Source organism: Dunckerocampus dactyliophorus, chromosome 7 (assembly GCF_027744805.1).
Source record: "Dunckerocampus dactyliophorus isolate RoL2022-P2 chromosome 7, RoL_Ddac_1.1, whole genome shotgun sequence".
Lineage (NCBI taxonomy): Eukaryota > Metazoa > Chordata > Actinopteri > Syngnathiformes > Syngnathidae > Dunckerocampus > Dunckerocampus dactyliophorus.
Genome location: NC_072825.1, coordinates 11,927,672 through 11,950,988, shown reverse-complemented (window position 1 = coordinate 11,950,988; position 23,317 = coordinate 11,927,672). Strand labels below are relative to the sequence as shown.

General features: G+C 40.5%; 1 protein-coding gene across 43 annotated transcripts in view; it reads left to right on the top strand.

The window, feature by feature from the left end:
* The window catches only part of rims2a (regulating synaptic membrane exocytosis 2a), a 151,143-nt gene that overhangs the window by 53,244 nt on the left and 74,582 nt on the right, over window positions 1–23,317 (top strand). For 2 of the 43 annotated variants that reach the window (XM_054782256.1, XM_054782259.1), the window contains exon 1: window positions 2,237–2,882. The exons of 36 other annotated variants lie outside the window; for them this stretch is intronic. In XM_054782256.1, the coding sequence (XP_054638231.1) occupies window positions 2,761–2,882 (122 nt within the window). In that variant the 5' untranslated portion in view covers window positions 2,237–2,760. Of the gene's footprint in view, window positions 1–2,233; window positions 2,883–23,317 lie in introns of those variants that run through there. 5 more of the 43 variants (XM_054782260.1, XM_054782272.1, XM_054782255.1 and 2 more) reach the window with 4 other exon arrangements.

Sequence of the window (23,317 nt, the reverse complement as noted above, 5' to 3'; positions counted from 1 at the left end):
TGGGTTTTAGAACTGCTAAAATCAAGTTTACTGGATTTCAAGCAGCCTGAAAAGAGTTGGAATACACCCATGAGAGAAACATGCTGTGCCTGCAGGCACACTTTTCATTTGATTTCACATTTCTTGATATTGGTGACATGTCAGGCAGATAATGTCCACACGGTGGCTCCTTCCTGTTTTGTCTCCCACAGGGAGATGGGATGCATTTACTTATTATCTAGACCAGGGGTCGGGAACCTTTTTGGCTAAGAGAGCCATAAAAGCCACATATTTTAAAATGGATTTCCTTGAGAGCCATATAATATTTTTTAACATTGAATACAAGTAAATGTGGGCATTTTTAAGGAGGACCTCTAAAGTTATTCTTTTTATTAACATTGTTACACTGAAGCAATCCAATAATAAATAAATTACTTCTTACCATTAATGCGACTTCTGGTGCTGCGTGCTTTTGCACCGTACTCCGTATCTTTTTCTTTTTCCAGAATTAGCGATCTGACTATTTGATTTAAGGAAGGGAAGTTCATGCGAATAGGCTACCGCGAATAGGCTACCGCATTATCCAGTGATAATCGAATTTTGGTGTTTGACCCGGAAAATATTGGAAGGACAGCTTGCACTGGCTCTGGCCACCCGCATTGTGGTAGAAAATGGATTGATGGACTAAAATGCATAACAAAGTTTTATATTTTGAGTGTTATTTTTAACACTGTGATTTCTGTAATGTACAATAAAAGGTCAGCGAACAAAAAACCAAAAATACATTTTTATCGTGTTAAGACATGTTTGAGAGCCAGATGCAGGCATCAAAAGAGCCACATCTGGCTCCCGAGCCATAGGTTCCCTACCCCTGATCTAGACCCATTGTGGCTCTCAGGTCATCGGAGTAAAAAATGTCATTTTATTTATTGTTAGACCATTTTTCCTCTTGGTACAATGTGTTGATATGGAAGCAGTGCGCTATGTTGTACTCTTTTAGCATAAAAGGATGCAATAAAGAAGGTCAGTGCAGGATTAACCCCCCCACCCCATAAATAAATAAGTAAAAATAGTACACAAATAATCTTTAAATCCAACATGTATTTTAGTAAGGATGCCCGATCCACATTTTTTGGCTTCCGATCCGATATGATTTTTTTCGTAGTCTTGCCGATCTGATCCGGTACTGATCGTTTTTTTTGTTTGTTTGTTGTTTCGTTTGTTTCTTCAATAATTACAATAAGCTTTTGTTACAAACATGAATTTGTGGGATTGAATACGGTTATGAAATTAGCTCTTCAAAGCATTAAACATGATGCAGCCAAAGTATTGCTAAATTTACTTTTTTATTCCACAGTGTGACCAGCAATATTGTTTGGCTTTTGTAACAAACCTCTGTGAGTCAGGTCCCTCATCCAATAAAAGATCCAATAAAAGATCAAATTGGAAAAAAATGGGCGTGCAAAATACGTTTAGAGTAGGATTAATCATTTGACATTGTTATAAATTAATTTGTGGTGTGATGTGATGTGTTTTATATAATCACACAACTGGCTCTTTGAACAGTATTTTGAATGTTATCGAATACATAAAACTTTCACGATGATACACCAAAAACAAGTAGGATGTTTTGTTAAAGACAAGTGCCAGATGTTGACTGCTTGTTTTTTAGAGCTTTTTTCTCCTTTATTTTGGTCTAAGGAGAAGCATTTTAATGAACCAATATATGTAAACGTTACAATGCTTAGACCAGGCTTTTCCTAAGTGTGGTCCGGGGGCCATTTCTCGCCCGCAGCTCGTTGTTTATTGGCCCGCAGCACTTTCTAAATATACAAATAAACAATAAAACTAGACATAAACACCAGCAAAAGTTGAAAAAGGAGCAAAAAAGTAGTATGTAATGAGAAAATGTTGACATGTTAATACAAATAACATTAGTAATAATAACACGTTGTCAACTGTAAGGCGGTCACACTGCCTTTTAAATAAGATATAATGGTGTTAAAGATGTGGTGTTTGATGTGTACATGCAGGACAGGTGATAAATAACATATGTGATAAATAAGGCGTCCCTTTTCGAGACACCCCCCGATTTGACGTCCCTGTGTTGTAAAATGAGCGGATTGTGCGAAATCCCCCCCCCCACACACACACACACACTCCCCCACCCCAGACACGGAAAACCCCTGACGACAGCAATGCCTTTTTTTGTAGATCTATTTGCTGCTTGCGTCTTCCGGTAGAGGATGTGAGCCATATGACAAAGCGTGGATTGCATCCCAGTGCAGCAGCGTCCGTGTGCACGCGCGCGCGTGCGTGTGCTCGTGTGTGCTGCTCATAGGTAATATGTGAGGCAGAGCAGCTGATGTATGGTAGGAGGAGATGCCGCTCCGGTGTAGAATGCATCTCCGCCTCTGCCTTACGGGCGGCCACTTGCCTATCGCAGCCCCCCGAGAGGACGTTTTTGCTTATACCAGGGGGGTAAACGACGCCTTACCGGCACCGGCACCGCGCTCTTGCCGCACGTCCGAAGAATTATGACCAAAAGAGCTCATCCGGAATCATCTGAAGACACATTTTGGCCAGGAGCTACAGGAGTAATATGGAACTTGATCGGCGTCGTGCTAGCGTTTAATGCGCCCCGGGGGATAATAATCAACGCACACCGCGGTGAAGAATGTGTGACAGGGGCGACGGAGGTTCTGGGATGTATCGTGGCTGAAAGAAAGCCTGCTAAGAGGGGAGCTGCTGAGCATAAGCGACAGAAAGCAGAGGGTGAAAATGCAGTTTGAGACATTGCGTCAGTTCTGTAGCTCGGTTCTATCCCATTTTAATGGGGCTTTCACTGCGCCTCAGAACATCTTGCAGACTGAGCTGTTGGAGCAAGCTCTGAGCAACATTGGGTGAGTGCTTCCTTTGCAAAGACATGCCCTAATTTATGAGGAAGGGCTTCCCCGTCGCTGGTGTCAAACGAGTATTGGTGGTGGGAGGATTGTTGCGTTTATTGATCTGCAGCCATGCCCCCGTGATAACAACCTCCAGTGGAGAAGTGAGGCTGCAGATCTTCCCCGTTTGCTAATATCAGCCTATGCTACGCCGGTGCCTGGTAATATGTGCGTATCTGTGTGCATGCTCCAAGTTCCAATAATATCCCGTTTGTGGATTGGGATCACGCTGAGGTGCAACCTATTGCGCTTGTGTCTGCGTGTGCGTGCGTGTTTGTTCCAGCGCAACACTGCTGCAGCGCGTACGCGCAGGCGTGTGTGTGTGTGTGTGTGGCTGTGAGTGTGCCACGCAGCCTCGCTGTGCTGCCTGAGAGGGGAATATAAAGTGGTTGTGCTTTACAGTTGGAAATAAGTAAAGACACCAGACCCATCATGTCTCATCAGCTCATGCACCCAAATTGCATGGCCTGTATTGTGGATCTGAAATCCAGACTCCAAGGAAGGAACTGTCTAGTATAAACACAACCAGATTCCACACAGAACAGTTAACCTTTGGGAGGGAATCAAGCCAGAAATGCAACATTTTACCAGCTACCATTGTCATGTCAATTATCATTTTTTTTATATAGCTCCAACAGAAGTGCTTGTTTGGTGTGTCAAGAGAAGTTGGATGTGGCTTAGACGCGCTGGAGCATGGTATGATTAGCCTGCTAAACGCTTTGTTCTGAGAGGCCCCTGGTCATTTGGCATGGCTGCCATAAGTGTTAGACACGTAATGCAGACTGAAGAAGGAGCTCGGAGTGAAGACCAGAGTGAAGTCCATATACAGCCCATATCCGCACTGTGATCTTGTCCTCCTCCGTCGCATGATTTACGGCCTTGCCGGACTCTCTGCTACATGGCATGAGCAGAACACCGAGCAACTGGAATAACTGAACCATCTCTGGAAATCATCTCATCTGACTGATTGAAGTGATCTTATATATCATCGAGTCTCAGTCAACTCCTCTGTTATGTACAGTTTTTAAGGATTGCTGTGCCTCAAGAACCTCATCATTTTTACGTGCATTTTCACAAAATGTGTCATTTGCGTTTTCACAGTACAGCAAGCACACATTAGTAGCACACCGGAGCAGTGCATGGGCACACTATGCAGCAGAGTTGGTGTATATATGACCCTTAAGCAAGCAAGCAAGTGTTTTTACCCGCTGATTTGTTTTGACTGTGATTATAATACAACAAGATAGCATCTTGCAGACCTCAAGTGATTCGCTTTATCAGAAACTAACCAGGTTACGGACAGTTCAAACTTGGCTGTTTGTGTCAGAGGCGGCCTCCTTTCCCCTCTCTTTTGGTATCTTTCTTGCCAAGGCCATGCCTGCTAATGGGCGGCTTGCTTTTAGATCCAACTTCCATGTATTATGCATGTGTGTCAGTGGACGTCCTAATGGGGTGTGGGGATCTGTTCTCAGAAGATCTGAATGGTTGTGAGTTGAGTGCTCCCTACATTTAACAGACATACTGTTGAGACACTGCGACTTCAACTTGTCACCCCCCTTTTTCCTGCCAGTGTCTTTGTCATTTTTCACTTATACATGTTATTAGTCTTTTGTTAGTTGGGTGGTTTGCATTGTATTCAAATATTAGTAAATTGTTACATCTGAAAAGGTGCAAGGTGCAAAAGGCAAGAGGCAGGTTACACCCTACAACCATTCACATTCACATTCACACCATTGGACAATTTTGAGTCCCCGGTTCTGTTTTGCGGAAGTGGGTTTGTCTTCCTGTAGTCAAAAGATATTTGCAACGACCAGCACAGCATCTACACTTGCAGTACAGTCGGGGACAAGACAAATCACAACTTTTCACGCTTGTCAGTTCGATACTTAATGCCGAATCCCTCCAGGCCTAACCAACCCCCCTCGTCTGCTCCCACCTGTTTGCATCTCTTCCGGCCAACAGTAGTGTTGCAGTTGTATAATTCCCACAATAGGTACTGTATGAATCTCCGTCCTTTGGCTGTGCTCTTTTCAGTGGAGGACAGGAGTGTTGATTTTGGGGTATACAATTCATTTACCTTTACCTGAGCGGGCGTCTCCTTACCTCAAGGTTGCTGGTTCGATCGTCAATTCTTTGGTGACCATGTCAAAGTATCCTTGGACAAGATACTGTACCCCCAGTTGTTCCTGATGTTTCATTAGTAAGAACAGTAAATGTGGTAACAGTTTCAAGTTGCTTTACAAGCCTATCCATTTACGTCTTCCTGTTTATTACCAATGATTGCTTTTGTGCTCTAATCTTTGGTATGTGATGTCTTTACATTGGTCCTTTGAGCCACATGTGTCACAGCTTGGTGGGACTGTTATTTTCTGTTTAGACCTTCCCTGTCCCTCTGTGTTTCACCCAATCAGCTTTCTCCCCCACCATGCGTTGTCGTCCATCTGAGGTATACCCTGTTTCTGTTTCAGTTGTGTTTAGATGAATGCCCTTTATTTGGGGCCATTTTGACAAGATTTTTTTTAACGAATAAAACTGTTTTGCAGCCTGAAAACCAGTCGTATGTGCACACGTATGTCACCACCAAAACAACAATAGCGGAACACACAGCTTTTGAAGTGTTTGTGTTTATCTGGAAAAACACAACAGACAATATTGCCATCTACAGGCCCAGCATAGTTATTACAGCTTGTTTGGATACTTTTGACAAAGTTGTTGTCGTACATGACACCTTTCAAAACTGCAAAGAAGAAAGATCAGTTTTTACTAGCAACAAGTAACTTTTTGTACTTTAAGCATACCCTTTGTTCCATGTAGGTAAAATTGCTACTATTGTTCATTCCTTGTTGAAATTCTTGTGTGGAAACCTTTGTGAGTGTCAGTACAGTTTGGTCTTTTCCAGTGAATTTTCAGTATCATTCCACAAACAGTGACAACTCGGACTTAAATGCCTTTCTTATAAGCCCATCATTGTTAGCCCTTCCCGGCCACATATGACTTTTTTTCCCCAGATTTTAGTTTGTGCCGCCTCTAATTTGGGTGCATATCATGCTCCCCATCTTTCACACTAGCCTTTCTCTGCAGCCCTCAACTCTGTAATGTTGTACCCGGGTGTGGGCAGCACTCAACAACTGTAATTAAACCGGCCTTTTATTGGCTTTGTCTTCACCAAGGGAGATGTATGCAGGAATAAGGGAGGCCCTGTTTTATTACTTGGGCGTCTAAGAGAGGAGTTTTGATGATTGCACACTGGAGAGTGAATGAAAAGAAGTGTCTGAAGAGAGCAGTATGGTCAAGATAGAATAATAACAGCACAGAAGAAAGTGAATGAGAAGTGAATCAGTATGTTTGAGGTGACAAAATCTGCTCTCACAAAGTCATATCTCACAATCAGACCAAAAGAGAGAAAAAAAAGTAGATGGTAGGTAGCTTGCAGTTAGCTGTGTACTGAGAGGCTAATGTTCTCAACCCCTGGTTCGCTTCCCTGGACGGCAATCTTGTTTCCCCACAAGGGAGGTGAAATTACCTTTGGCAGCTTTGGTTGCAGGTTGCCTCAGCACAGCCCCACAGCCGGAGGTACACGTGATGTCACCCCCGCTGGATGTACTTTATGTTTAGCTCTGACTGGGCGGATCATTCCATACAGTGAAATGGGATGAGCGAGGCACAAAAAGGCAGCAACAGTGAATAAACAGAGTACAGTACTTTTCAACAGAAATGTCGGCCCTTGCAGAGCTCTGACATCTGGACCCTTTTCAAGAAACCTATTTCCTCAAAGGGTGAATAGGCGTTTGTTCGTGCAGTTCTGTATGTGACCTTTAACCTTAAAGTATCATTAATGGTTGAGTGACAGTTGCTGCAGAGTTAATACTCAATTTAAGTTTCAGCATTAGAGTGTACTTCCATCTTTGCCCAGGGTTCTAAGCATTATACAAGATTCAAGAGAGTTTTATTGTCATGTGCATGGTAAAACAGCAGTTAGCGTATATTAAAGCGTATGGACTAATGACAGGACTGCTGTCACATTAACGTCTGTCACTATTTCTGTGTTTGGGACTGAGCATGCATTTGACTTTGTGTCTGCCACCCAGTACCGACCAGATCATCGTTTTTTCTTAGGTTACATGTTTCTTTCTGCTCCCATACAGACAGACTTCTTTTTAGATAGCCAGTAGAGAGAAGATAAACTGCATGGGCAGTGTTTTTTTTTCCAACCATATGCCTCAGCGTGTGATGCAATTTGTCAATGTCAGGAGCTATTTACTATTTTGAAGGGAATCTAACTTTGTCAGACTTTCCTGTTATTGCCTGCTGACAGCGTAGTGCCTTTCTGGAAGTGTAGATACTAGGGATGTAACCATACACGGTAAAACCGTCTCCCGTTTGGTCCGCCCTGCACGGGACAATCCACCTTATGGACCGGCGTTTTTTCACTGCATTTTTCACTGTGTGTGTGTGCGTGAGCATGCCTGTCCAGGCTGGCGAAAAACCCTTTGTAATGTCCCGTTTCCCACACTGTATATATTTCAAGTGAGGGACAGTCTGCCTAAAAGAGGACAAAAAGGTGAGGCATTCGGCGAAAGAGTATAAGACAGAGTATGTATCAGAGAGTATAGGCCACAACAGTCACGCGGCCCCGCCCGTCTATGTCGGCGATGCGCGAGGTGACTTGGACCTGGGCAGAGCTCCTCAGCTACGTGCCGGCCAGCCCCTGCGCCTCCTGACTTGTTGTTTTTGAACACTTCACCTTAGTAAAAGGATAAAGATGATTGCATAAGATGAAAGCAGTGTGGTGCCATTGTTGACTATGAGAATGGTGCTGCATGCTGCAGCAATTTAGGTACGGAACTTTACTAACAACAAAATAATCGTAACACCGTTTATACTCTTACTCTTGAACTTACACCTTCCAAAGAAGAGCACTGTAAGCCAGGGTTGTTCAAAGTGTGGCCCAGGGGCCATTTTTGGCCCGCAGCTTCTCTTTCTAATGAGATATATTATTAGATATTACTCTAAATTGCTTTATCTTATATAACTTATAGTACAATATACTGACCTACATTAGATTGGTTTTAGCATCACATGTACACATCAGAGTGGCCCCCACATCCTTCACTTTTTTGGTATGCCATATCAATATATATATATATTTTTTTTGAGAATTTTATTTATTGGAGAATTACTAGTGGATTGCAATTGCATTTTCATGCTCAATTTTACAAATCATGTCATAATAGTACAGCAAAAATATTATTTTTGTCAGACATTCTGTGCTCAGGATTTTGAAGTTTTTATTATTTATTTATGAATAATGGCAGATTTTTTTATGTTGGTTATTCAGGATATGCTGAAGTTTGTGTTAATTTTATACATGCTGCTACTGGTGCAGTTGATTTTTTTCCTGATGGAGCTGTACAATGGGAAATATGTTGGTAGATGTAACCTTCCAATCATTAAGATAATGGAAGTAAATTCATCTGTTTCATGTTTTTTTTTAAATTGTGGATCATTACAAAGTAGCACACAGTGAGTAAAATGAAATTATATATAGAAAAAAGTACACATAAAAAACTGACAAACTATTGATCGCAAAAAAAGGTGCATTGATAGTCGTTTTTTCATCGCATCGCATGCGTCTGAATTGTAATCAGGTCGAAATGTGAGGTGGCCAAAGATTCCCACCCCTAATGGTTATGGGGCCAAATTCCTCCATGCGAATAAAACGTTATGTTAATTATTTATTGATATTCAAAAATCACATGGTGTCCAATCATCACGATTGTTATCACTGACGATGTTTTGCAGGGTTTTGTTTGCCACTATTTTTAATGAACTTAAGATTGTACAGTTATCTTTTTACATGTTTTTAATGACGTGGCAGAACTGCAGTTTTGAGTGCGGTTCACTTCAACTTTAAATGTTGACTCCCATGGCAGGTTTTTAGTTAGCAGGTTCAGAGAAAGTGTCATATACTATATGCACGCACACACACACACATTTCACCCATCATGGTTTGCACAGCAGCACGCACACACAAGTCGGTGACACAATGGAGTAGTAGATTCGATTGTACATTAACTTTGGTAATGACAGACCACTCGTGTGATCTTTTGGCTAGATCAAAAATGCTGCTTTTGTAAAGGAATCCTGTTACTATTTCCACCTCTAATATGTAACACACAACGCACCTGCCTGCATTGTTTTATGAATGGGTAAGAGGCTGCTTTTCACATAATCCTAAATCCTAAAACCTATTTCATGCTCCAATTTATTCAATTACCAAAAATACACTTCAAGAAGCCGTGTCATAACACAATCACAAAAAGCTTAATCTACCATCTGCATCTATCCAGCGCCATTGCTATCGTCATCCATCTCATCCTTAGCTTGTTCTCAAATCCTCTTTTGAAGCACCGATGGTATTTCACAAGCTCAATGAAATTAATTATCTCCATATTTTGCAAACACTGCACTGTGTGCGGTCCCCCTGCCTGCCGGAACGTGTACAATTAGCTCAGTTCATTTGGGTTGCAAATGAGCCGGCCCTTGTGATATCTGGCCGTCTCACTGGGCCTCTTCTGCCATGCAGCGGGGAAGACAACTCAGCCAAGGATTGATCAAAAGCCTCCTACTCCGGCATGCAGATGCTGAGTAAACAGGGAGTATGAAGCTGCAGTGACTGTCTCCTCCTGCATTCACTTCTTCCGTCTTCATTATTTTTGTAGTCTGCTGGCTGGCATGAATGAAGCCCCATGTAATATTCATTTAACTCTCAGTATTTACTAGTTCATTAGGTTTTAGGATAGTAGATGAGCGGATCTCCCGGGGTAGCCTGGAAAAGAGAAGAAGTTGACTTTCCAATTGCCATGTTCTCCTCAATTTATTCACATTTCCCAATCAGGGAATAATACGCTGCATTATCTTCTGCTTGTTTATTGAACTGTGTTGCATTCATCCAGTTTCCTTTATCTGCCTCACTCTACTTTGACGACTGTGATGTACGTCAAGTTTTGGAGTAAGCTGGACCTTGTCTGTAAATTATAGCTAAATTAACTCCTAAGTGACTCACACTGTACACCAAACACACAAAAGGCATAAAATACAGTAATGGAACATTAAATACAAGAATAAAACAGTAATAAAAAAACACACTAGCAACTTTTCCATCTAAATAAGAACACTAATACACTGCTTACAATTATTATGGTCGCTTTCAGAGGATCAGTGACCTGGCAGTTATGGGTACTGTAGCGATTTCCGTCTGTGAATGTTACATGTGTCCTGACTGTGCGTGGCCGCGTGCGGAGAGGACAGTTGAGTTTGCTGATGTTGTTGTGGCGTTGTTTGGCTGACAGTAGCCTGTTTTGTTTTTGCTATGAACATATTGTTGATCGACCACCCCCTCATCATCTTAGTATCTTTTCGGGTAGATGGCGGTCACGACTATCAAGCGAATACTGAGCACATAGCGTATTCTTCCACGGTGCACCGCACTGTATTTAATTCTTGAGCATGTCTTGTGTTTACGGACCAAAATTACATTTTTTTATTAATTTATGGGAGCCCGAAGATACTGTAACCACAAAACAACATAACACGGAATGCCCTAAACAGAGGACCACCTGCGTATAGATAAAAAGGCGACCAGTCCAGGTGTCCCCTTGCCTCTCACTCAAAGTCAATTGCGATTGTCTCCAGCTCACTCGCAACCCTAATGAGGACAAACGGTATAGAAAATGGATGGGTGGATGAAAGGAACGAAAGGATCATCACTAATCAGGTTATTTGGTGACCTGTCTCCACACTATACAAAAAGGCTAGTTTGCCTCTCAGCGGCCTGGCTTTAAGGCATATGTCACAGATGCTGTCCTGTACAATTACAATTAACCCATGCAGCCCTTTTGTCTGAGTCTTGTTTTCAAAGGTCTGGATGTGCGCTTATTGATTGAGACGCCAGCTGGTCTGTGCCACTGACTACAAGCAAAAAGGTCTCTTTGCTAATCCCACAGGTTGTGGCAAACATTCATTTCGTGAAATCTCTCCAGCATTTTAAATTGGGGTGAAAACACCACCATATTACGGAAATATACATGAAATGCCATTGTTACACTTTAGTAACAGCTTTTCTTTATGTCAAGCTAGTATGTTTTAGTAAAGTGGCAGTCTAGCGCTTGTGGAGTTATCAGTAACAATGACCAGGAGGTGAATTTTATGTGAATCGTGGTTTGTTTTCAATAGATGGCTGATTTTCATCAATGTTGTTGGGTGTAGCATGAGACAAAGAATACATTAAGAGTCTGTTAAGCACCTGTTAGTCCGTTAAACATCCTAAAAAATATATAGGGAACTTCTCCTGAAAATAGTTGACTTTGTGGTCCTTGTATTTTGTTGTCAAGGTGGTGATTTGATTGCTGATTTTATTTTAATTGGATTACATGCAAAATGGCTTTCTTATGTTTAAATACATATGAAAACTGCAACACTGAGCTGCATGTAGGCACTGATGAATATATATTTTTAAGATACAGTAACTGTTACTGCATTCAGCACTGACACCGCCACGTGCACATGTGCACACGCACAGGGAAGCCGAGTCAATGGATGTAATGTGATTGCTCCTCGCTAGTTGCATATTTTAGTCATCACCCTTTATAAAATAAACTCAACTCTGAACCCCCGATGTCACATCCTGTCTGCCCCTCATTCAAGTTCCGTAGGGACCACATAGGAACACACAAGTCTTATTTATGTCTTCAATGGCTTAGTTACTCTTATTATATCTACTATATTGGGTAGTATGAGTGTAAAGATGACTCTAGGGGCGTTATTTCATGTCTAAAGGGCTCTAATAATGTTAAAAACCATATTTAGAAGGTTGTGAACAGGTTTTATATGCTCTAACTTCAAAAATATTCCATTCATAAATAAATAATCCTACTTTGCGGAAATGTACAGTACTTAACACGGTCGGGTCTGGAACCAGTTCACCGTGATAAACAAGGGATTACTGTATACCATTAGTTGGTGCCCCAACAATGGCTGCTGTCAAACAAATCCTTTTATGCTGCCAAAGAGACACTATCAGCTGCAGTCAATCATGATCACTTATGAGAAGTTAATGGGGCTTGTCCTTGCCAAGTGAACAGACATTCTAGAACCTACAGCACCACTTACAGTATTGTAAGATTTAGCTGACTGTTACATTTGTGTAAATTACAGATACTCCATTATAAATTCAAAACTATGTACCCTATTAATGTTTTTAGAAATGATTAAATATGTACAGTATGTTATATTATCACTCCGTTCTGAAAAGACAACCATTCATACATCATTAAGGGCTCAAAATGGGCTCAAATGAATAAGACATTCAAGTCCATGAGTGTGTGGTATAGAGTTTATTCTGCTATTTGAACAATTGTTCAATCAATTTGATGAGGCTAATGCTGAAGTGTGGTTGTTGCCAATCAATAGGCAGCCCTGCCCTGATTTCAACAATCTTTAAACTTAACCAACTTGCAGTTGGTAGAACAAATGTGGTCTTGTGTATTGTGCCATGATAAATGACTCTTTGTCATGACTCTTTCATTCATATATTTGCAGTGTTCTTGCGATCTTTTGTCACATTTGCCTGTGAATATTGTCATTCGTCCGGATCATAGTATTCTCAGGGCAATGAATCAGTCGCAACTGGACTGTTCTCTGAGAATTTGGTCACATCTGTATTTGTGCACATGCCTGCGTGAGGTCTAATTTGCTAAGAATGCTTTGTCGGAGTAATATTGTGTCCATATTTGTTTGTACAGTAGTACCTTGCATAACGTAAACCTCTTTTTACGTAAATTCCACTGAACGTAAAGAATTTATGTAAAGTTTTTGCATCGTATTACATAAGAAATTCCATATAACGTAAAGCGTCAAGTCGGTGCAAGTTCAGAAATTCGATTCGAATAGCTCGCACGACAGAGAGAGGGAAACATTTTCCATGACTAACAGAGTACACTTGGTGACGCCTTCTGACGCTTCACGCTCTCATTGGCTGATTATGGGGGGCACCGCCTACGCTCTCATCTCATTGGCTGACTTATACAGCGCGTACGTGAGTTTGTGTGAGAGACAGGCTTCTCCCTTCGACCTCCCGTCCTCTTCGTAGTCGCCATTAAACTAGTTGATTGTTTTTGTTTTTCAGTTTTATTCATTTACAGTAATCTTATTTATTACCTTATTTTACTGTATATTGGAATGTTACTCTACTATGTTTATGCTAACGTTTTCTTATATTATCCCACCATATTTGGTGGACTTTGAATATTTTGAAGGGCCAAAGGGCTGAGTTTGGGAAGATCTTGGAACGGATTAGGCTATTTACATGTATTTTACGCTTCGCATAACGTAAAAACCCTATAATGTAAACGTTCTCGGAACGGATTATTTACGTTGTAGGGGCGTCTACTGTATATCTATTTCAACTAAACAAGGCAACATCCTCGATTGCCCAGTCAAATGACTTACTGTGCATTAATAGTTGGCTGTAGTTCCACTTTTCGATCACAGATCTCCTGGTGTGAAAGGTAAATGTTCTGCGCATGAGATGGATTAGGTGGGAATGTCAAAAATGTCTTCAGAATATCAAGTGAGTTGGCAGGTTTTGTGTAGAAATATTAGACTTGCAGTGTTAACCTGATCGCCATCATCACTTGTCAGCAACGACTGTATAAACAAAGGAGCACTTCTCACCTTGAACATACTGTACTTTATAACCTTAATTCACACTGACAGAATCTCACTTCCTATAGTATCCATCCCCGCATGCACACAGCTACCTTGCTTAGGAATTGGTGTGAGGAGTGCAGCCTGGGTGACTGTTGGTTGTTTTCTTAAGAGGCTTCTCACTTTGTCCAGCCCCTGAGATGTTATTTTGGTCTGCAAGAATAATTAAAGCCTCCTCTGACTCACCCCTCAGCTTTTTTCATTACCTCTCCACATCTATAGCCAGAGAGCCAGACAGCGTCACTGCGTCTGATTTCAAATGCGGGTTACTTTCTGGTATGAAAAATGCATACTTAGCAGAACCAAGTGCTGGTGTGTTGCTGTGTTTGTGTGGGTCTGTGTGAGGGAGAGAAAGGGCCAAGGGTGCAATCCAGTCCCCCCCCCCGCATTTCACTGGCCTTTTTTGAGAGCGCTGTTCCTTTAAGGAGCCTGATTTGCTGGAGCTTTTGCTAAAAATTGCGCCGGAAGTTTTTTTTTTTGGTGCAATTAAAATTGCGTGAGGAAATGAAAGTTGCAATAACTTGTTTAATTTGTCTCTCTGTGTAATTACAATAGGGAAATTTGTTGAAGAATAAGTAATTAACTAATACTATTTTATACTAATGGTATTTGGTCGCTTTCGCTCAACTGCCGTGCTCACCTCTCCCAAAAAGTTGGATTTGGAGGACCACATGATTTTCACGCAGCCAATCAGCCAGGACCATGCTACGTCACCGACTGCAACATTGCAGCGTTTGACCAATCAGTGGAGTTCTGGAAACTGATGGAGTAAAACTGCAAAATTGGAAGCGTGAAGTGCCGAGGGACAACTGTATTTATATTTACAAAGTAGATTATAAAAAAAGAAACCATTTAAGAAATCTTGGTAAGCGCTTAGAAATGGTGCGTTATTTATCAGTTGCACTCAATAAAGATGCAGGTGAGTCACCAATGCGTACTTCCAAAATATTAGGTGTTGCCAGGAAAACAATCTACTGTTGCCTATAAATTGGAACAAACAACTTGGTGTCTCACAAGTCTCACACAGTAATGCAATTAGAAAAAAGACATTTCAGGATCACTGAAATTCTGAAAAGTTTCTTCCCCAACAAGTGTACAAATGTTCTTGGTTATATTGTTGGAGTAATGTAAGCGAGTAATGTAATGCTCGCAGACTGTATCGCATTACCAAGAGGGCAATACAAATTTGAGAGAGTTAATTGTCTTACTGCACTGTACCTTATTATGTATTTGTATGTTTGTGTGTGTTTTACATTGCCAAATGAATACAAACGCTATCATTGTGTAAATGATTATGGACTTCAGAAGCACTGAATGGAAGTGGAAGTACCAAATTATCAAACATAAAATTATTTATGACCACATTTTTAGTTTAAATGCCATTACCTTTCATTTTCCCCAACCTATATTTATATATATTTTTTTGGCTAGTTGATACAACTGAATCCAAACACACATCGTCTGATCAACAGCCGCAGAGACCGTTTTTTTTTACAGGGCTTAATGTACTGTCACAATCTCTCATTCAGCCATCTTAGATGTTCATTAAAATGCCTCAGTGATGCTTCACCGTTGTTGTATAATTGGTTGTGTAGTTTCTGGGCAGCTGTTTGAAGAGGCATGAAATATCTGGTATGGTACGGTGTGCGGGATACTTTTTTTCCAGGCAAAGGAATGCATGATTGTATGACAGTGAGCCAGCATTAAACAATGACCAGACTCTGAAACTCACATATCTTAATTTAGACTCTTGAATGTTTTATTGTTATTTGTTTTATTTTATTTGAGGTGCTAATCATTCTTGTTATACAGTGTTGTGTTTCCCGTTAGGTTGAGATTGGGGTCTTTTTGCCATCTTTTGGACTTGTGTTATGTTACAGTGAAATGATGTCCTTATTTATCCTTTCAAATGTCCAGTTACACTTTACTAAATGTTAATTACCAACCATTGCTGAGATGTTGAGTACTTGCCGGCCTGTCAGATGACACCCAACCCAACAATCTGCAACTCAAGTTCAAGTTAGCAAATATGATTATAGCCAGAATTTCTTCACTGCGAGGGATTTGTTTGTGCACAGTGGCCTTTTCAGAGTGATATAAAAAATACATTCTTCGCACCTTTAACCTTTTTCTGCAGCAAGGAACAGGATACAGCATACCAGTTCTGATCTGTATCTAATTTTGATGTCATACTCTTTTGGGGCTTGGCCTACATAGAATGCTAACCATGCCTCGTCTTAAAAAGGAGACCTACCAGACAGTGCAGTGCAGAGGCTTAGCCATACACAGTATGAACAGCATGAGGCACTGATTGGTGTGCTTACGGAATGCAGGCTGTCTCCCTGCTCCCCAATTATGCACATAACCGCAAACACTGTCTGCAGCAATACTGATACTTGAAATACTATCAGTCTACTTTCAGGTTTCTGTTCATTAAAAACAGTGAAGGGTATTCATTTTGGCTGTTTGTTTCATGGAATTAAGATACCCACGTCTGTGTCGTATCTGTCTGATTATATATATTTGGAAACTAGTATAATGACCATCTTGTGATCAGTGTGATGTTTTGGTATAGATCATTCTGAAATCAATTTAAAATGCACGGTTCAGATGTGTCGAGTGGTCAAAGTCGTTTTATTTAAAAGTCGAAGATGACACCTTGTGTTTCCCACAGGACTGCAGTCTATTTGCGGCAGTCACTATAATCAATTGTCCGTGATGCATTTGCTCGTAGAATGCGGCAGGAGACAGGAATAACAAAAATTGAGTATAAAACATGAAAAGCACAACAATATGTTTAGAATTACAGTGAACTTCTGTTGCTTGTTTTTGTCATTTTTTTGGTGAGTGCTTTTAGGTGTGGGATGGGCCCACAGCAGCACCTGCTGCTCGTTGAGAAGAGCATTACGCTTTTTCATGTCAGTGTCTGTTATAAAGCTGACAATGTTTTACAGGGTTATGTCTTTCTGTTAGTGATTTTTTTTTTTTTTTTTTGTCAAGTATTAAGATTTTGCTTGGCGACTAGTCCGAGGTGTTCCCCTCGTCTCGCCCGAATACAGCTTGCAGTGTTCTTTAACTACAACACTTAGATATATACCTTTGCCACTCTAAACCAGTTAAATTCCAGGAGGCATCTTACACTTTTGAGAGACTCTCCGTTGTAGTCTTCAAAAATCCCTTTGGTAGATTTGTCGTACCTAGTATCTAGAGCAGGGGTCACCAACGGGCACCAGGTAGCCCCCCACGACCACATGAGGTGCCCGCAAGCCTGCTTTTCATTCAGGTTTTCAGTTAAAAATGAAAGAACAGTAGAAAGAAATGCATTCTGAAATACAAAATGTGAGTTGTGGACACCAGCATTTTGTTCATGTTCTGGTAAAACAAGCATATTCGCTTCGTTTGGGTTTAAAATAAGTTCTGAAAATAAATGTTACAAAAATGAGTAGCTCTTGGCCATTTTCATTTTGTAAAAGTAGCTCTCACAAGGAAAAACGTTGGTGACCCTGATCTAGAGGGTTTTGATTACTCGTTTAAATATAGCGACAATGACGCTAAGTTGACAACACTGATCCCTCCTGCTACATCTTCTTCTTCTCTGTCAGACATGGTGCGTATGTATTTGTGGGAATGTATGGGAAACACCGACGCTTAAAAGACATGTGTGAGGAGAAAATTTTACCTTTTTAGAATTTCAAAAACGTCACTACTGTGTTGGCAACATCAAATTCATACCTCAGTGCATCGTCTCCTCCAAGTTTCTTGTCTTGCTTTAGTCTCACAGCACTGCACCATTAACATCAGTAGCATGACTGTTGAAAAGGCACATGCTGATGTCCCTGAACGGCATCTGCGTCAATCATAGGCCCCGAAGTAGACCTGGTGTACATTACTGAACAAATCTTCACAGAACAGGTTGTACTTGAGGAGAATCAGGAGAGGGAGGTGGAGGTGGAGTGGGTGCATGTTCTGACTGCATACAGAGAAATGTTTTTTGGAACATCAGTGTTCAAAATGCCTTGATTTAGGGTGCTCACACTTTTTCAACCTGCAAGTCGACATGATCTACCTTTTACTATAAAACATATAACATATATATAAAAATATCAACCAGTAAACTTTGAAACTACTATACTGAGTACAAATGATTAGTATTTCACATTCACAGTTTCAAAGTTTACTGGTAATCAAAGTAGTTAATATCATTCAGTAATTCACAATTCAGTTCAATATGGCAAGAAACAAACTGTAATTCCACAAATAGTTGCGTACGTAACCTGAGTAGTATGTCAGTCAAAATAGCTACGTAGTTTTCATTCATGTGTCGCGTTCAGCTAGTATTTGCTATCAGACATTACAGATATACGAGAAATGACAATGATTATGCCAAAGACAATGCAGCTGAAGTTAAGGCAACATATTAAAAAGGTTTCAGCAATGGGCACATTTTCCAATTAATCAAGAAATAATAGCTGAACAGGTGGAAGTGTAGAAAACACGCATTCCTATAGTGGCATTCTTTTTTTTTTTTTTTACGTAACTAGCCGCTACAAATGAATAAATAACTTTTGTTATCAATATAGGCATCTTACAGCTGTGTTAGTTTATCCATGATCAGAATAATAAAGACGAAAGTTGCATCTCTATGTGAGACTTCTGTTCACTAACTTAATCTTAGCCGCCCGGGAGCACCAACGAATCAGTAGCGGAGCTTAATGTAAGCTGACTGACGTCATGTGACACCTACAAAGTGACGTTTACGCGATCGACCCACACTACCTTCTTGATCGAGCGGTAGCGCGTGATCGATGTAATGGGCACCCTTGATTTAGACTTACTACAGCATAACTGATCAAATTTGTACATTGGCCTACCATTTCTCTACCATATACAGGCAGACTGTCCCTCACTTGAAATATGTGAAAAATGGGAAATAACTTCATGGTGAGATCTTTTTGCCAGCCTGGACAGAGGGATAGGAGTGTCATTTTATAAGACTAAAGCAAATCTGAACTAATTGCCGAAAAAAACAGTTGTCTAAATTGCCCAACGTTATTCACAGTGACCACAACAGACTTCCTATTCCTTTACTATTACTTCTCAAGCTCCATGCTTGGAAGTGCTGCATCAACAACCCATATCCCTCCTGCCCTCATGTGATTCCACACATCAGTCAGCTGGCGCCTCCACCATCACACATTTCCGCTTGCAGCTCAAAGACAACCTCGTGGGAAGGATGAGGCAAGTAGAGTACATAGAAACAGGACAAACGGAAGTGAAATCGTGTACAATGTGTCTGTCTTTTTTGCGTTGTGTGAAATAAATTGTGGAAGAAGAGTAAGGAAAAAGATGAAGACATCCACTACACAGTCAATCATAATACACGCACACATCCCCAGGGTAGACCGGATCTAGATAAAACCAAGTCACTGAAAACCAGCTACATCATCAAAGTGCCAGGCCTGGGAGAAATGTATTTGCATTAATATAATGCATAGAATGATGAGGTAGACAAATTCTACCCACCTGGACTTCTAATCTCTCTGTCTCCCCCCCTCCTCTTTCTCCTCTGTTGACTCGATGACGAAAATGCATCTGCGTGTATAAAACCAAACAAAGCCTATTATAAGAAGACTTCCTGTTGAATTAGTCAACCTAGCACATCTTGCTGTTCTTGTGATTGGTAATCGATGCTCTTTGCTAAGCAGACTGGTAGGTTGAACAGCATTGCCAGTCCAAGCAGTCACATGATGGTATTAATCCTGAAACTGAGCTCCCTTTAAGACCTCCAAGAGATTTTGCAGCAGGGTTATAAATTGTGCTATCCAGCCACATGCAGTAAGGTGCAGAAAACTGTCGGTGCAGCAGACTGGCAGAGAAAAAGCAGGCGGCGCTGATGCTGATGCTACCAGCATCAGCAGACATTTAACACGGTTTTATCAGATTGACATTTTTTATTGGTTATTTTGAGTAGTGTAAAAGACACACAGTGTGTTAGTCTAGTGGGGAATAAATGATGATATTTATGTAAGTGGACTATGCATTCTTGCTTCTCTTGTCTAATGATTGATCTTATATAAGACTTGCACATTCAGCGTGCTGCTTTTTTTCCTCTGGTTATCTTCTTTCAATAGAGAGCGTGCCAAGATGTATTGTTGTCATTACCAGGGCAGACTCCCTCTCAAGCAAAGAGCTCTGCTATGTGGTGCCACACATTTGTTCTCCTTTGACTTCTCTCTATTACACACAAAGTAGAGGTGGCACAATCCCCATGGGGGAGGCGATGTATTTTTCCCATGATTGGTTTTGCCTTTCTTGCTCCATGTTTCTCCAGCAGCAGGAAAGGCAGAGCATAAAGAGTTGGCTCTACACAAGCGGTTAAATAGTGGAACTGCATCACTGCATTACAGTAGTTGCTGCTGGTTTGTTGATCATCAATAGAAAAAAAGAGAAGAGACTTTTGAGTACCACAGGAGGGAACCAACATCAGTCTTTTCACTGAAAATTGAAAATGCACTAGTCATGGAGTCTGAATCAGACATTGCTCTTACATGACGCTTTCAGATGAGTGCGTTTCAATACTGGATATGACCACTGCATTCAATATGACTAATGAGCACTTGTATGATCACTTTTTAAGGTAAACACTAACATTCGCATCAACTTTTATGTGCATCAGAACTGTGCCAGAGGTGAGCTCCTATGGCCAATGCCTTTGCTGCATGGGATTATGCCTGGTGGTGCATAGAGTAAATAGAATTGCTCTGTCATGTATATTTGTTACTTAGTAGACAGGTACAGTACATGAGAGCTCCATTTAAGTTGTAATAGAAGAGCTACTTTATTTTAAAATGATTATACCTAATGTGCAAATAAGCAATAATCACTGTGTTTGTGTATGTTTTGTCTTTGCAGAAGTCTATACTGTCATATACATGTCAAGTGAATTTCTGCGAAGTAGGATTCAATATTAATAAATTAAATATTTTCATAGTCAGAGCATAGACAACCAGTTTATGACTTTCTACATACAGCCTTTAACATTATTAGAGACCTGCAGACATGAAATATCACCCCAACAGTCACTTATACACTCCTAATAGTCTTTATTTACATCGCATTGCACAGGCTACCAGGCTACGGGATCACTGCAGGAACATAACGGATGGCCGCTGCTAGCATAGCAAGCTAGCCAAGTTAGCCTGTCCAATTTACTATTCTAAACGTAAGAAAATGTTTCAAACGGAGTGGGGAAGAAGGACAAGGAAGCCATAAACTTAGCATTTCCACCAGGAATGAGAGAAGAACCTTTTTAAAGTCTTTTTCGTTGTATAGTGTTATCACTTTCCTTTGTATTCACAATTGGCAAAGACTACATTTGGAAAACAGGAGGTGAACAAATGAATTGCAGCTGATGTGAAATGGATTAGGGGTAGGTTTAAATAAGCTTTGCTTCTTCCTACTCCTTTTTGGACATGTGGAAGTGTGGACTGGACTGTGTGATGTACTCAGGTGTAACTTGTATGCATCTTCAAAACGAATTAAACCATTATCATTACCATTACCATGTCATCAATGTCCTTAGAATAAAAAGAAAGTACTGTATTTGTCCTTGGTAAACCTTACTGCCAGTCATGTAGGAGTACCACTCTCTTTGTCCCTGTCCTTGTTATTGTTATCGTTGTCCTTGTGTTCCACTGAATGAGGTCTCACAATCCATACAGTCTCACAGCAAAGGACTTATATAATTAGCTAGGATAAGAGCAGTAATTCGGTCTTCATAGGTTTATTTCCACTGTAAACATTCCTTTCAATTGTTCGTCTGTTCACATGATTCACAGCTGGTTGATCTGCTGCACACATCTCTACCTCCTGCTCTGAACTGTGTCTCAGTATGTGGAGACATCACGTTTGAATCTTTCCATATAAGGGGATGTGATGGAGGGAGTACACCACTGTGTGCTTGGTGACTCAGTAGCTGCAGCAGTCAGACCTCAGTGCTGCTTTTTAGGCCTCACGATCACATGGTGTTCCATCTCGCTGTTTCATGTCTATCTCTGACAACAAATAGCACAGCAAAATGTTTAGGCTTTCTGGCAATTTAAAAAAGGTCTTCTTGTAAATATATCGACACTGACGATGATTGTCCTCAGTGTGGTCTCACTTGTGTGTCGTGATGAAATTTCAAAACTGAAATTGTGTAATAGAACAGTTTCTACAGTACTGTGCCGCTGCCCTTATGTACTACATTAACTACTACTACTAGGGCTGCAACTAACCATTATTTTCTTAGTAGATTAATCTAACGCTTATTGTTTCGATTAATCAAGGAATTGGTAAGGCCCTTGGACCAAATCAGCAGGAACCAAACACAAACAGTTAGTGGTTGGTTTGGTCCGCAACATATTAGGAAAGAGGCAAAAATGTTCATGACGTTGATGTTTTCAAAGTCAAAGCTGATGTGTGTCAATATCTTGTTTTACCTAAAACACAACGATGATAGGTCTGCTTTTATGGATGACTAAATATTCACATTTGAGAGGCTGACATCAGGGGATATTTACATTTTTAAATTTAAAAAATGATTTATCAAATACTAAAATAGTTGTTGATTAATTGGATAATCGATTAAGCATCGATTCATGGAGTAATTGTTGTATTTCTACTACTGCGAGGCAGAGTGGTGTGAAAAAGCCATCTTCCTGATTTCTTATTTTTTTGCATGTTTGTCACAGATCATCAGACAAATTGTAAATGTTAGTGACTATAATGACAACACAACTGAACACAAAATGCAGTTTTTAAATGAAACTTTTTTTTATTAAGGGAGAAAAAAATCCAAACCTTGAGGTCACAAACAGATGGCCGGACATTCTCCTTCAGGATTTTTTGGTAGATAGCAGAATTCATGGTTCAATTTATCACAGCAAGTCTTCCAGGTCCTGAAGCAGCAAAACAGCCCCAGACCATCACACTACCGCCACTATATTTACTGTTGGTTTGATGTTCTTCTTCTCAAATGTGACGTCACTTTTACACCAGATGTAATGGGACACATACCTTCCAAAAAGTTCAATTTTTGTTTCATCAGACCACAGAGTATTTTCCCAAAGGTCTTGGGGATCATCAAGATGTTTTCTGGCAAAGTTGAGACGAGCCTTAATGTTCTTTTTTGTTCGGCAGTGGTTTTCGTTTTGGAGCTCTGCTATGCAGTCCATTTTTGCCCCGTGTCTTTCTTATGGTGGAGTCATAAACACTGACCTGAACTGTGGCCTGCAGTTCTTTGGTTGGTTTTCTTTTCTTGTTGTGGGGTCTTGTAGGTCTGGATTTTTTTTTATAATAAAAAGTTTCATTTAAAAACAGCATTTTCTGAGTTCAGCTGTGTTGTCATTGACTAATATTTACATTTGTTTGATGAGCTGAAACATTTAAGTGTGACAAACATGCAAAAAAATAAGAACTCGGGAAGGGGGGAAACACTTTTTCACACCACTGTAGTTAAGACTTCCAGTGTCTGTTTTGTTGTTTTTATTCCATTTCAGTCATAGCCATTGAAACATTTTTTTCAAATGACATGGCTTAATATATAATAATAATAAATAATGGATTTGATTTTTTTTTGTGCATCA